Raw genomic sequence first — 16,062 nt, 5'->3', positions numbered from 1 at the left:
AAAATGTCTCATTTTATAACATGACTAAACCATTTGTTCCTGCTTCTCTTTTCACTCTATTTCACCTCATTAGCTCTCCAAGACAAATAACCATTGTGACCTATGACATAGCAACTGGATCAAAGTCATCACATTCTAGCCAGTCTCCTGGCACTATCTTTTCCTCTGACTTGGGAGAGTTCTGAGTTAGTACCCCACTGTACAGAAGGTAGAAGACAAGACTATCACCACTTAAGGAGAACTGAAGGAACTCTCCCAGTCACCACAACAAACATCTACATTCTGCCCACTTTTGGGATTGCTGTGTAACAGTGAAGGGAAATCAGAAATCCTGCAGCTCCTAGATTGTCATAAGGTAAGTGCTCCTATTTCTTTGTGTTAAAATAATTTCTAGCAAGATCAAGCCCAGGGAGTTTCATGAAACAGCTGAGAATATGGTGATGGGTAGTTAGACATTGAGGGCTTTACATCAAACAATCATTTTCCATTATTTTAGGATAAATGAGATACAGTGATTATGAAGATAATCCATAAACCTAATTTTAATAAATAGTTTTATTCTTCTTCTCCATTAAATCTTCAGAGATGCTAATGAGTATTCAAGTTTATTCAACCCTCTGCCTACCCTCTGGCAGAGGTGTTAATAAGAAATGAAATGGATTAAAGATAGACAACCTTGAGAAAAACAAAGAGAAGCCATAAGGTTTGACAAGCTGCCACCAGTCCTTGGAATAATCAAATGTAGATTGTCAAAGTTGAATCTTTCCCTTCTCCAACAATATGACTGTAGAGCAAACATTCTTCTAAATGTCATCAGTTGATGAATATTTCATAGATAATTTCCATTAGATAATTAGAATTTGCTAATTTCCTTCCAAATGAAAAACAAAGTATGCCATGTCAAAAATCAATCTGATAAACAGATCAAAAATGGTAATTATAATATTGCATTTAACTATCATAGCTGAAGAGTGCAATTCTCTTAAGTGAATTTTTTTTTATAAAAATGAAGATTGGCTCTTTACTATAAAAATGCTATTAGAACCATTTTGAATGGTTTTAAATATTGTCCTGCCCCAATTTAGAGTATGCTAATATAATCTTTTTTTTTTTTGGCAACTCAAGGCCATTAAGAACATCACATTATGTTAAACTGTAATAAAATGATACCCTATAGGAAGGAGGTACAATGACCACATGTCCTAGATTTCCTGGAAGAGTCCTGATTTGGGAAAGAAACTGCTTATAATGAAACTTTGGGTTTTTTTTTTTTAAGAATATTCTTTGTCAGATAATATTTCCTGACTTTTGGTTTGGAGAATGTTGTCACCATGTATCTACTAACCTCCTATCATGGAATTTTCCCACACTGCTGTATAGTTCTGACTTTTGATTCTTCCCCCCCCCCCCCCCGGGCCCCCCCCCCGGGGGCCCCCCCCCCCCCCCCGACTACCAATTGATGCTTTCAGAGGGTATTTTATTTAGGTATGTATAGGTCCATTTACTGTGGCATTAAATGGCCCTGGTACTTCCCCCTGGCTTTCTCTGTTTTTGGCTGTTGCATCTTGTAGCATATCAGCAAGTACAAGACAATGTGTAATATTCACAATATTAGTCCTTGAGACTTGTGAAAAAGCAGCATTTATTCTTGGAAAAACTTGTTTCTACATTAGTCTGGCTACAATTTTCATAACTGCTTCCTGTTTACAGATGATTCTTCTGTTTCAGCTGGTATAAGAAAAGTCAAATGTGTACACAGTGAAGTTTGCCCCATTTTCTCCTTGGTAACACTAATTCAGAGCAGAATCGTAATGAATCGGAAAGTGTCTTTTGATAATGATTATTTTATTGATATAACAGAGTTTAATATCTTTTTTTCCCTTTTAAAGAATCAACTTGTTCTCTAACAAAATGGTTGATCATCTCCTGGGAACATGGAAATCAACTTCTTGTGAAAATTTTAATGAATATATGAAACAACTGGGTGAGCCAAGTTTTATTGTTCTTATATCAAATTTATTGGAGGTGGGATCCACTGTAACATAGTGTGAAGCTTACTCAAAACTTGGATTCATCTTGAATTTGTAAATTCTCATTTCTCAGTAATAACAAAAGCAAATATTATTGAATATTTATTATGTATAAGATACTGTCCTAGTCCCTGTTGGGATTACCAACAAGAAGAAGGTCCTTGCTCTGAAACAATTTTGCTGGGGAGAAAAGAAAAGAGAAAATTGAATAACAACAAATGATTTAAAGAGCTGAGACAATAATAGAAGAGATTTCATGAGGCACTGAATGATTAATTTCCAAATTAACCATGCAGACAGTAATTACGCTGGAGTTCAGAGAAGGCAGAAATAATTTAGACCTTAAAATGGACCTTGTGATAATGTGGTTTCAAAATATGGACCATGTAATAGCAATTCCCCAGCTTATCTTTTCTCACAGACTTTGCCCAGGTTTTTAGTGGACATATATAATAGCACAAAGAGGCATTCTAATTCTTAAACAAATCTTAAAAGGGAAGAGCTTTTCATCTTTTCCTAATATACAAGTTTAAGTTTAATCAAGAACAGTATATATAATTTAGAACCATCATTATTTCTGGGATGTAAGTGACCTCATTTATTTATATTAACATGTAAAGAAATGAAATTTTTCTGAAGAAATTTTTTGTCTACTTAATCCTTTTTCATCCTGAAATATTTTGCAGTAAAAATCAAATTGGGCAGCTAGATAGTACAGTGGATAGAGCACCAGAAAAGACTCATCTTCCTGAATTCAAATCTGGCTTCAGATACTTACTGTTTGACTCTGGGCAAGTCGCTTAATGCTGTTTGCTTCAGTTTCCTCATCTGTAAAATGAGCTGAGAAGGAAATGGCAAACCACTTCTGCATCTTTGCCAAGAAAAGCCCAAATGGGGTCACAAAGAGTTGGACACAACTGAACGACAACAAAAATCAAATTAATATAGATAGGAATAGTGCCTTGAACAGAGCAAGCAGTTGTTTGCTAAATTTAAAAAATTCATTAGAGTTCTAAATTAAGCTTGAAAGGTATTTCACAATTATTGACTATTTTCAATGTTTCTTTTTATAAGTCTAAAACTTCAGGGAATAATCTATCCCATGTTCTAGATTTAGATAGAGGAAGTTCCATTTCAACTTGGGATATGATCTGAGTCAGAATATACTACAATGTAGTGCAAGGTCATAGAAAGAGTATGGAATGACATTAGGTTGTTAGATGATATCAGAAAAGAAATCCTAGGCAATTCCTGGAATGCTAAGCCCCTGGCTGTACTGGGGCAGGGTGTGTTTGTGCAAAGTAAAAGGATGTGTCAGTGTAATATGACTTTACTCCAGAAAGTTACTAGATGGTCATCTGAGATGTCTGGAGAGAAGCATTTTGTCTTCCCTAGAGAACAGGAGGAAGATATCTTATGTTCCAGGAGGTGGATAATCCAGCACAATTATCCCAAGGTTGAATAAATACTCTTTTACTTTCCTGGTTTCAAGAGCCATTCTGACTTCCCATCAGACTTTGTTTTTCAATTGTGAGTGTTTTTCAACACTTCTTTAGAATTTTCCTTGGGCATGTGAATACTTCGGTATGCAGACATCCATTCACATCTGGCTATGGCATTACTTTTTAACATAGGGTTGCCACCTGAATCTACAACAGTACTATCCAGTAAGTTATTTCTTCCTTTTCCTAAATAAACAGTCCATTGATTAGTACTCAAACAGATCTGTGATCTCCTTGTTTTGGGAGACCCTCCTACAATGCAGGCCACAACTCCCCCATGTCTTTTCGTCATATCAGACTGTTATCTATGTCTTCTCAGAAGGTCACCAAGCACAAGGGGTCTGTCCAATGTGCTGGAAGCCTGCCTCGCTCTCTCCCGTCATGATGAGGCTAACAGTGGAATGCTCTGGTTGTCCACCATGTCATCCTTTGCCCGCTCCACAGGGCTAGCTTTTGCTCCTGTTCTTCCGAGTGCTTCACTTATTAAATATTGCAGCCCGCTTATGCCCACAAAGAGCCTCCACTACATTGTTCTCATGCTATATTCATATTTAATTCTTCAGATACTGTTGTACTCTGTGTCTTACAGCCATTCAGTAACACCAGTAGAATGTTGACTTTAAAAAAATGGGCCTTTGTTTCCATGGTGAGCTTGGGGTCAATAAAGGAGCTTTGCAATTTGTGGAAGGTAGTATTGTCTGCTCTCCTTCCTCTGCTTAACTCATTGTCTATCTGTACTATTTATCCAGGATGATTATACTGATGGACATGCTAGGTTCTATTGTTGTTTATACAAATGCTTGTCAAAATCTGGGCAATGGATATTCTTCATTCACTTGGTGTTTACTGTGTGAATAGTCAGATCAGACTCTTTTGAGTGATTACTATTCTCTTTCAGGAGGCTCAGAAATGTTCCACAACTCTGTAGAATTCCAAAGTGATGCAACCAGCATGATGTCACTCACAAAGAACATCTATAAGACCTCAGTATCCATAGAGAATCCCCCCTTCACTTGGGGTCTATGCTGGATCTCTTTCATCACAGCTATGAACACCTCCTGGCAATCATACATCTTCTATTTTATTCTTTGCCTGATATTTATGATCAAGAGGGTTGTTTAAAAGGATTGTTTTTTATGTTTCTCAAAGACTCTTGAATTATTTCAATGTGTAGATAGGAAATATCTTGTTAAAAAAGTAATCATTTGTGGCATTTTGCTTTGTTGAATCAAATGCTTTTTTTTATAATCAGTAAACAATAAGTATGATGGGATCTTATAATCTCTAAATCTTTCAGTCAGCTGGGAAATGGTAAAGATATGATCCATTATTGGTTGAGTATTGTTTGTAAAAGCCTGCTTGTTCCCTACTTACAAACTCATTGAAGATGCCTTCAATTTGTGTGTAGATAATTCCCATGAAGATTTTCTATAGGTGAGAACTTATTTGGTATTACCAATAAGATCTGAAAATTTCCCCACGTCTTTGATATCATCCTCCCCTTGAGACACCTTGCATATTGATCCCTTCGCACTCTCATAATTGCATCACCTCAAGTGTATTTGTCCTCTAAGTATACTTGATCCCGTCTCACATATGCAACCATCTATTAGACATCTTGAACTGGGCACCCTCTAGACATCTTAAACTCAGCATGTCCAAAACTGAGCTCAGTATCTTTCCCTGCAAACTCTCCCTACTTTCAAACTTCTTAAAGATACATTTTTATTCCTGCAGGATTAAACTCAGTTTCACTGGCTCAGTTATCCTTGACTGCAAGCCCATATTCTTTACCTTTTGGAAGATGGTATTTCAAGCTTTCCATTGGCTGCTAAATTATGTTTGATCCTGATTGTGGTTTCTTGCTACTTGAATTTTGTCTTTCAGGTAGCTTGCAATATTTTATTTTAACCTTGAAGGTTTAGATTTTGAGCTATGATGTTCTTGGGAGTTTTCATTCTGGGGTTTCTTCTAGGAGGTGATTAGTGCATTTTTTTCTATTTTCACTTTGCTCTCTGGTTCTACAAGATCTGTGCAGTTTTGAGATTTCTTGAAATAGGATATCTAGGCTCTTATTTTTGGTCATGGCACTTAGGTAGTACAATGATTCTTAAGTTGTTTTCTCCTTGATCTGTTTTTCAGGTAAATTCTTTTTGCTATCAGATACCTTATATTTTTTTTTCTATTTTTCAGTCTTTTGACTTTATTTTAATATTTCTTGTTGTTTCATTGAATCATTGACTTGTTTGGTTCATTTTTATTTTCTGTGAATTTGTTGCTTGAACAGGGTTTTGTACCTTTTATGCTAATCTGCTAATTTCCTTTCTAATTCTTTCTTCTGCAGTTTTAATTTCTTTTCCATTTTTTTCTTCAACAGCTCCCATTTCATTTACAAAAACATTTTAAACTCTTAAACAATCTTCCTTCATCTCTCCAGGGAATTCCACTTGAGCTTATGCCCAAACTATGTTTTTCTCTAGGTAAGGTGTTGCTCATAGATATTTTGGAGTCATTCTCTCCTTTTCAATTTATGTCTTGAGCTTCCTTGCCACCAGGATAATTTTTTATGGTGTGTTTCTTTTTTTGTTTAATTATTCTTCCATTTTACTTCCTGACTTCAGACTTATGTGTTAGTGTTGGGCTCTGCCTCACTTCTGGAGGGAAGGTCTGGGCTAGTCCTATTGCTACTTTCTTGGGGTATTAAATGTTGTGTTACTCCATGATCCAGGGACAGGCTGAGGATCTATAAACTTTCAGTGCTTTCTTTTTTTAAAAAAAAATATTCAATTCAATTCAATTCAATTCAATTCAATACCACCGCTTGGTCTATTTCCGAAGATAATTAGGGGAAAAGCAAAAGAACTTACTGTTCTCAAATGTTTATGGCGATTCTCTTTGTGGTACAAAGAACTGGAAATTTCAGGGATGCCCATCAACTAGGGAATGGCTGAACAAGTTGTGGTATATGATTGTGATGGAATACTACTGTGCATTAAGAAATGATGAACTCGGGGCAGCTAGGTGGTATAGTAGATAAAGCACTGGCCCTGGAGTCAGGAAGACCTGAGTTCAAATCTGAACTCAGACACTTGACACTTAGTAGCTGTGTGACCCATGGCAAGTCACTTAACCCTGATTGCCTCACACACGCACAAAAAAGATGAACTCAATGATTTTAGAAAAACACAGAAAGAGCTGCATATAATAATGAAGAGCAAAATCAGCAGAACCAAGAGAACATTATATATAGTAACAGCAATATTGTTTTAAGAATGACTTTGAGTGACTAAGTCATTTTGACTATTATAAATACCCAAACTAACTAAAAAAGACATTTGAAGAAAGATGCTATCTGCACCTTATGGTAGCCATCTCTAGGGTGGGGGGGTGGAGGAGGATGGAAGAAAAAAAAGAAATTTACATAATAACTTTGTTGTATATTTAAAAAGAAATAGCAAGTTGTGTACAGTAGATTTGCAGTTTCATGTTCTATCATCTTTTTTGTTGTACTGTGTAATGGAAATGCTTGTAAATCATTCTATACATACTTCTATTTATCAGTTCTTTCTCTGGATGTAGATAGCATCTGCCTTCATATGTCTTTTGCAGTTAATTTGGATATTTATAGTAGTCAAAATGAATTAATTGTTCAAAGTTGTTCTTAAAACGATTGCTGTTACTGTATACAACATTCTCTTGGTTCTGCTTATTTCACTCTTCATTATGTTGTGCAAGTCTATCCATGTTTTTCTAAGATCATCAAGCTCATTATTTCTTATAGCACAGTAGTATTCCATCACAATCACATACCATAACTTGTTCAGCCAATATTATTCAATATTGTATTGGAAATACTAGCCATAGAAAAGAGAATAAAAAGAAATAGAAGGAATCAGAATAGGGAGGGAGGTAATAAAACAACCTCTTTTTGCAAACAATGTGATGATAAACTTGGAAGATCCCAAAGACTCAATTAAAAAGTTAGTTGAAACAAATAATAATTTTAGCAAAGTAGCAGGGTATAAAGTAAATTCACATAAATCATCAGCATTCTAATATATCAGAAACAAAACCATGCAAGAAGAGATAGTAACAGATATCCCATTTAAAATAACTCTAGACAGTATAAAATACCTGAGATTATACCTGTTAAAGCAACTCATGAACTATATAAACAAAATTATAAAAAAAAACTTTTTATACAAATAAAATCAGATTTAAATAATTGGAAAAATAATAATTGTTCATGGGTAGGCAGGGCCAATATAATGAAAATGACAATTTTACCTAAACTAATTTATATCCTCAATGCCATCCCAATTAAATAACCAAAAGATTATTTTATTGAATTAGAAAAAAATAATAACATTCATTTGGAAAAGCAAAAGGTCAAGAATATCAAAGGAACTAATGAAAAAAACGTAAAGGAAGGAGGTTTAGCAGTACCAGATCTTAAACTATATTATAAGGCAATAACTATCAAAACTCTCTGGTACTGGCTAAGAAACAGAAAGGTAGATCAATAGAACAGAGTAGACATACAATTTACCACATCAAATACATATAGTAACCTTGTATTTTACAAGAGTAAAAACTGAAGATTTTGGCATAAGAATTCATTATTTGGTAAAAATTGTTGGGAAAACTGGATATCAGTCTGGCAGAAATTGGGTGTAGGCCAATATCTTTCAGTTCTTTTAAAGTGGTGTGTTACAGGGCAAAGTTTGATTGTTGCCCTCCCTGGCCAGAACTCTGCAAGTTTCTGAACTGAGTTTGGATCTGAGCAATTGTTGACTGCTGCTGGATTCAGCTCCTATTAATTTGAAAGCTCTGCTAGATCAGAATGACAGAATTTTAGGCTGCTCCTTGGTCTGGGATTTGTGCCCTGATTATTCTTCTGAAGGCTGGGCCAGATGCTGGCACTAAGACTCCACTCTATTCCTAAGGTCCGTGCCACACTGCTACCACTTGCTTTGACCTCCTCCTTTTTAGGCCCACTGTCCAGGGCTGGGAACAGATGGGGTACAGGCACAGGTTCCCTTCTCAAGCTGTTCTGGATCTTTTATCCAAGTAGTAAAACAAAGCTGCCCCAGCATAGGTGTGGTAGCACCCCTGTATGGATCTGGAACTTCCTCTTGCCTTGGTTCATAGTTTCCCCCTGAGTGTTGAAGTGCTATCCACATTACAAACTCTGTACTAGCTCTTTTTCTAGTGTATGCAGACCTCTGTCTGTCTCTCTTTGCTAATGTAGGCTATAAAAATGACAAATTGTGACTTTTTCTGGATTTCTTCATCAAGATTATATCTGTTGCATGTTGCAAATCTGTTTGGAGGAGTATTTTGGGGGGAGTATTTTATATTGCTTCCTGCTACTCTGCCATTTTGACCCTGCCTTGCCCTTCTTCCTCTGTATTTTTTTTTAATCTAGGCAATGGGGTTAAGTGACTTGACCAGGGTCACACAGCTAGTAAGTGTTATGTGTCTGAGGCCGGATTTGAACTCAGGTCCTCCTGAATCCAGGGTAGGTGCTGTATCCACTGTGCCACCTAGCTGCCCCTTCCTCTGTATTTTTAAGGATGAAATTATCACTACAGAAAATCAATAAGTTATTAGCTGCTCTGCTTTTGACAGAGAGGTTCAGAAGATGCTCAGCTGTCTGAAATCTCTCTTCAATACTCTGTTATGTTGTGTGTGCCAGACTTGTGATATGTTTCCTGAATTCTCCATGCTATTTTCTTTTAAAGTTTTCTCCCCTTTAAGACCTTGAAAATTCACCCTTGAATGCTTTTAAGATGGTGGTATCTTCGGCATGAATTTCTCATGTGTTTGGTTAAGTTTGACACTTTCTAATTTCATTATCTTGAACTCCATTCCCACTTCCTCACAGAGGACATCAGGTATTGAGGTGTTATTGTCAAATGTATAAGTTTCACTGTCATTATTGATATGAATAGGTCACTATAGGAATGCTGGCAAATCTGTTCTGTTTCACATCTATTTGTTTTCTTCTTTCTAATTTTACCTTAGAATGCTTTGGCTTAATTGAATCTCATGCCAAGCATTCTAGATGCTCATTTTCCTTTTCGTTTCTTTTTACCACTCATAATCTTCTGTTGTATTCTTCAACAACATTTTTGCAAATGAACTTGAATTGTACACTAAGGTTTTCCTTAGCTTCTGTGTCTTTCTACTTGTCAAGGAGAACAATCTGCTAGCTTTGGGAAGTTTGGGGACACTGTTGGCTTCCTCACTATGGCAATTATTTATGCGGGTCAAACTTCCCTTTAAAATGTCAATAATTTAAGTCAATGTATTTTTATTCATCTTCCATTTTTCAGAGCTTATTAATATAGGTCAAGTTAGAGCTGTTGTAGTACAGTATTTTTCTCATATTTATCCTTCTACTTTGGTGTTAATATTAAAATTTTCCTTTAACCAGTAGATGATATGACCGACCAGAGACAACTAATTCTGAAACATTTACCACTTCAGTAACTAGTTGGTCCCTGTCTGTTAAAATAATCAATTTCATTTTGGGAGGGAGGGGCAATTTTTTTTTCTATTCAAAATTTCTAATACTTTCTGACTTTTTTCTTGAAGAAAGTAGTCATGAAATACAGATATGAGGCTCTTAAGTAATCTACAAGCCTTTGGCCTCTTCCATTACTTTATTCTCAACATATATTTTTGGCCATTCTCCCCTGCACCCATTTTCACAATGAAGTCACTGATTATCACAGTATATTTTGATTTGGTTTCAAGGGTCTTCTTTTTTTTGACACTTTTATTAATTTATTTTGATTTATCAACAATTACTTCCATAAGCTTTTGAGTTTTAAATTTTTCTCCCCCTCTCTCCTTTCTCCCTCCCCAAGATGGCACACAATCTGATATAGGCTCTACATATACATTCCTATTAAACATATTTCCACATTGGTGATGTTGTAAGGAAGAATTAGAACCAATGGGAGGAACTAAAAGAAAGAGAAAACAAAACAAAACAGAAGAAAAAAATAGCAAATAGTATGCTTAGATCTGCATTCAAACTCCATAGTTTTTTCTTTAGATGTGGATAGCATTTTCCATCATGAGACCTTTGGAGATGTCTTAGATCCTTGCATTGCTGAGAAGGGCTAAGTCTATCAACATTAGTCATCGCAAAACGTGGCTGTTACTGTGTACAACATTCTCCTGATTCTGCTCACTTCACTCAGCATCAATCCATGCAAGTCTTGTTAGGTTTTTCTGAAGTCTGCTCGCTCATCATTCCTTATAGCACAATAGTATTACATTACATTCATATACTACAACTTATTTAGCCATTCCCCAATTGATGGGCATCCTCTCAATTTCCAATTCTTTGTCACTACAAAAAGAGCTGCTATAAATATTTTTGTACATATGGATCCCTTTCCCATTTGTATGATCTCTTTGGCATACAGCCCTAGAAGTACTATTGCTAGGTCAAAGGGTATGCACATTTTTATAGTCCTTTGGGCATAGTTCCAAATTGCTCTCCAAAATGGTTGGATCATTTTACAACTCCACCAACAATGTATTAGTGTTCCAATTTTCCCATATCTTCTCCAACATTTATCGTTTTCCTGTTTTGTCATGTTGGCCAGTCTGATAGGTGTGATGTGGTACCTCAGAGTTGTTTTGATTTGCATTTCTCTATAATCAATAGTGATCTAGAGCATTTTCTCATGACTATAGATGGCTTTAATTTCTTGATCTGAAAACTGCCTACTCATATTTTGACCATTTATCAATTGGGGAATGACTTGTGTTCTTATAAATTTGAGTTAATTCTCTATGTATTTTAGAAATGAGGCCAAGGGTCTTCTTAAGTTCTTTGTAGAGTTCCTCTATTTCTTTATCTTCATCACATGATTATTCTACCTGCTCCTTTGTTTGTTTCTTTGAGGAGAACCTAAAAGCCATTTCTCCATTTATCTTCAATTTCTTTACATCTTCTGATTTTATTTATAGTGAGTGTCATTTTGAAGATGGTTCATCTCCTCCAGTAATGTTTCAAATTATTTATAATTGAATAAAAACTCACATTTTAAAGTCTTAATAGTTAGATTAGTATTTGTAGAGAGTCTGAAAATTATAGGATTTTGGTAGTCTCTGATCAGCTTTCAACATTTCTGTACTCCACCATGATTACTGCAGAAATGGAAAGGTATTATGCAAAATAGAGGGCCCTTTGGACTTTTATTTATTTAATGATAAAAGAACTATGATCCAAGAACTAGTGGCCAAGCTTATGGCAGAGAGTCTCTCCAAACACAGCTGGACGAGTTCTTGATCAGAATATATATCCCACTACCAAGATGATATTCTAAGCCTTTCCTGCTTGGGAATGATCTGCCTGAGCTTATGCTTTATTGGCATATATCCTCTGAAACCAAAAGATCACTTCCAGTTCACAATGAAGTATTAGCAGAGTCTTTATGAAGGATTCTACATTTACTTTCAAAAAGTCAACCATTTAAGTTCAGAATGCCAGTGATGTGTGTGACATACACAATCTTGGCATCTTAAGGACATTCATGAATGTTTTAGAGGTTTGGGAACCAATTGACAACATTTTCTCAGGTCAATCAGAGACATTATTTCCTCTTCTGGAGTAGTGGAACTACTATATTTTGATATTTGGCAGCATGAAAGATGAAATCTCTTTAGGCATAACCAGTGAGATCCAGCCATTTAAAGAATAACACTCTCTGATAGTAAGATGTTGGGCAGCTCAAGGGAATCCTTACTAGTCAACAGCAATACTGGGCATGGCTTCTTTTGTTTGGTTTCTAGGAGTAGGATTAGCTAGCAGGAAGCTGAGCAGTCTGGCCAAACCTATTATGACCATCAGTGCAAAAGGGGATTTGATTACCATCAAGACCAAAAGCATCTTTAAAAATGATGAAATCTCCTTTAAGCTGGGAGAGGCATTTGAAGAAACCACACCAGATGACCGAAAAACCAAGGTGAGGTTGAAAACTTTCTTCTTGAAGACTCTTGGACAAATATAACAAAAATATACAGTAGTCCATTAAGTGGACAATTAAGTAGTCAATTAAGAAGACAAACTATTCATACTAACTACTGTTCTAAAAATGGTCCAGATTTTAATTCTAAGATAATTGTATTCATATTCTTTTATCTGCTATTTTGCAGCAGCTGTCTATTCCCAGAGTTGTACAGAATAGAATGAGTTGATAAATAACCTTGGTTGAAGGCACAAGACTGTGGAACAGTATGCTCTGAGATATATGTACATCATATAATATGCTATAATATTATTTAATATGTAATTAATATGAAATTATAACATCTCAATAAGAATAGAATTTAAATGTGGGAGTGCTCAAGCCTGATGTAATTGCATAATTTGGAGAGCAAAAGAGGCTAAAGACTTTAACTTTAATGATTTTGTGATGGGGAAAAGTGGGACATGTGACTATGAGAGGCAGAATGGTGCAATGGAAATTATACTGGCATTGGAGTTAAAGGAACTAGATGCAAATCTAGCCTCTGCCACTTACTGTCTGTATAATGCTATGTAATTCACTGAATGTCTGGACCTCAGTCTCTTCATCTGTAAAATGATGAAGTTGAACTAGGTTGTCTCCAATATCCCTTTTGGATCTAAGATCTTATTTTCTACCCATTATGTTAGCTCTGGGGATGGGAGTTATAAATTTAAAGCTACTTATGCCTTAAAATATTGAACTATACTTTACCTTAGTTATCAAGGATTTACTCTGCCCTAATTCACCTCCCCCAAATGTCCTCAAAGGAATAGAAGAATTTTGAGAATTCCCTTTATTTATTCAAAATAATTACCTAATAAGTTTATCACGTCTTGATTGTAACCTATGTAAAATGTTAGAGGATTTATAGCAGGTGACTAGGATTTGAGGTCTGTGGGACACTCTGGACTGGGTGACTGGTATCTTTGTATTGTCTTCTTCAGAGCATTGTAATCTTGGACAGCGGCTCTTTGACTCATGTGCAGAATTGGGATGGCAAAGAGACTACCATAAAGAGAAAGCTGGTGGATGGGAAAATGGTGGTGGTAAGTTCTTTTCTGTGCCAAGTATGGTGAAAATATGAATTAAGTCTCTATGGAACAAATCTTTCTAAAATAACAAAGAAAAATGTTGTTTTCCTTTGTGTGATGAACTGCAAAAACATTATAACTTGATTCTCAGTTATGAATCTAAGGAGGAAAGCCCTATATAAATTTCCTGTGACAATCTTTTGCACTTCCCCCTAGAAAATGTAGTAGGAAGATAGTTTTTCCTTGTGTGTTTCTTTGGGGGATGTTTTTATTTCTTATGGATCCAAATTGGGAGAATCATCTGGCCTGAATTTATTTTTTTTCATATAACATTAGTTAATAAACAAAATAGCTTCATCATTTATTGATAAATGATATGTATGTGTGTGAGTATATATGGATGAAATAGTAAAAAGTACTATGTGCTTCACTGTAATGGATTTTGAAAAATGATAATATGCATTTTGATTATCTAGATAAATGTATACTTTCAAAATAATGTAATTACAAGGAAGAACCACAAGGCACAATCAGTTAACAAATAGATACTATAGTTCTCTCTCTCTTTCTCTCTCCCTCTCTCTCTCTCTCTCTCTCTCTCTCTCTCTCTCTCTCTATATATATATACACACACACACACACACATATATATATACATACACACATATATATGCAAACATATAATAATAAAAGCTAGTGTTTGTGCAGGGCTTTAAGGTTTGTAAAATGCTTTATAAATATTATCTCATTTTATCATCACGACGAACCCATGAAGCAGGTACTATTATTATTTCCATTTTATAGATGAAAGAACTGAGGCAGACAGAAGTTAAGTAATTTGTCCAGGGTCACACAGCTAGTGTCTGAGACCCAATTCAGACTCACATTTTCCTGACTCCAGGTCCAACATTATGTTCACTGTGCCACCAACCCGCCTATATGTGTACATATATGCCAATGTGGTATATATATATATCTATATGAAATATATACACATACATGATGTATATGTACACATATATGTATGCATATGTGTGTCTGGTATACATGGTAATGTGTTGTATATTATGCATAAATATAAAATACATACACATACACACATATATGTATGTATATATGTCTGTTCTACATAACAACGTAGCGTATATGTGTGCGTGTATGTCTATGATCCCACTTAATGGGTTCAAGTCCTGTCTCTGCCACACTGGCTCAGTGACCCCAGGCAAAGACTATAAATTACAGAGAAGGAGTTGCCTTTCCTGAATTATGGTCTAGTTTTTTTTTCAAGTATGAATATTTATTTATATATACATGTATGTATTTTTAAAATATCTTTTTTTTTTTAGGAAAGTGCCATGAATGACATTACCTGTACTCGAATATATGAGAAAGTGTGAAGAAACTCAGTCTCAAGCCAAGCACAAACATGAAACAATGACACCCACGCTTCTGGGGGCATTTCAATAAAACTCCAAAGCAAAATGTCATGACAATTAATGTCACTTCAACGCTGAACAAAACTTAACAACTTTGGTTACCATGTCAGATTTCCCTGTAGTCAAGGAAGTATTTTGAATAGTTATAAATAAAGCAGAAGCCAGGCTGCTATAACCTCCTTCAACTCAGGACAAATGAAAAAAACACTATCCTAGAGTAATTTCAACTTTGATTAATCTGACCCTTGGGGAAAGCATCAGAATGTTTTCTAAAGGGGTCCTTTGTCAGCCAGGAAAATTCAATATAAACTATAGCAAAATAGAAAAGTAAAGCTGATTTCTTTTTAAACAGAAGTGGAGACACAGTCTTGTAAGAGAACATGCTAGAGGTATATAAGGGGAAGTAAGGAAGATTTTCAAAATTATGTCCATGAACTGATAGTTGTACAAGATCCAAGAATGTTTTGAGGGGGAAAAAATCATAACCACTAGTAATAAAAGGTAACAAAGGAGGAGAGAAGTTTGGTTCTTCTATTCTTTTTGAAAAATAGAATTTTATATGCAGAAACAGCTTTCAAGATCAACTAGGTCAAACCATTTTACAAGTGAGTAGTGATCCTCTCTAACTCTTTTTTTTGGTCATAAACTCTTCCCTTATCCACAGGTGACAGGTAAATTTTTCCATGCTCCTCTAATTTACTCATGATATCATTTATCCATTTTGACCTTATTTTAGTATACAGTGTGAGATGTTGGTTTACACAATTGTTTATGCCAAACTGCTTTCCAGCAACTTTTGTCAAATGGTGAATTCCTGACCCAGAAGACAGAATCTTTGGGTTTATCAAACACCATGTTACTATGGTCATTTACTACTGTATATTGTGCACCTGATCTATTTCACTGATCCACCATTTTATTTCTTAGCCAGTATCAGATTGTTTTCATGATTACTGTATAGCTCTTTAATCGTTGTTCTGCATCTATATCTATATCTATATCTATATCTATATCTATATCTATATCTA

At 35.3% G+C, this 16,062-nt stretch overlaps 1 protein-coding gene across 1 annotated transcript; it reads left to right on the top strand.

The window, feature by feature from the left end:
- The first annotated feature begins 316 nt into the window (after positions 1 to 316).
- On the top strand, positions 317 to 15,195 carry LOC114054228 (fatty acid-binding protein 12-like). The gene is made up of 5 exons (XM_027877404.1): positions 317 to 355; positions 1,890 to 1,984; positions 12,350 to 12,522; positions 13,512 to 13,613; positions 14,945 to 15,195. The coding sequence occupies exons 2-5, from the start codon at positions 1,912 to 1,914 to the stop codon at positions 14,993 to 14,995; spliced, it is 399 nt and encodes a 132-aa protein (XP_027733205.1). The 5' UTR covers positions 317 to 355; positions 1,890 to 1,911; the 3' UTR covers positions 14,996 to 15,195.
- The last annotated feature ends 867 nt before the right edge of the window (positions 15,196 to 16,062 follow it).

Source organism: Vombatus ursinus, unplaced genomic scaffold, assembly GCF_900497805.2.
Source record: "Vombatus ursinus unplaced genomic scaffold, bare-nosed wombat genome assembly UNPS02014812.1, whole genome shotgun sequence".
In the NCBI taxonomy this organism is placed as follows: domain Eukaryota; kingdom Metazoa; phylum Chordata; class Mammalia; order Diprotodontia; family Vombatidae; genus Vombatus; species Vombatus ursinus.
The sequence above is the reverse complement of the archived record's forward strand: the minus strand, read 5'-3'. Positions and strand labels throughout refer to the sequence as shown.

Excerpts from the sequence above, each read along its gene's own strand:
- LOC114054228 (XM_027877404.1), top strand. The coding sequence starts at position 1,912 with ATGGTTGATCATCTCCTGGGAACATGGAAATCAACTTCTTGTGAAAAT. Across the intron at positions 12,523-13,511 it reads CAGATGACCGAAAAACCAAG|AGCATTGTAATCTTGGACAG; the intron begins GTGAGGTTGAAA and ends TGTCTTCTTCAG. Across the intron at positions 13,614-14,944 it reads TGGATGGGAAAATGGTGGTG|GAAAGTGCCATGAATGACAT; the intron begins GTAAGTTCTTTT and ends TTTTTTTTTTAG.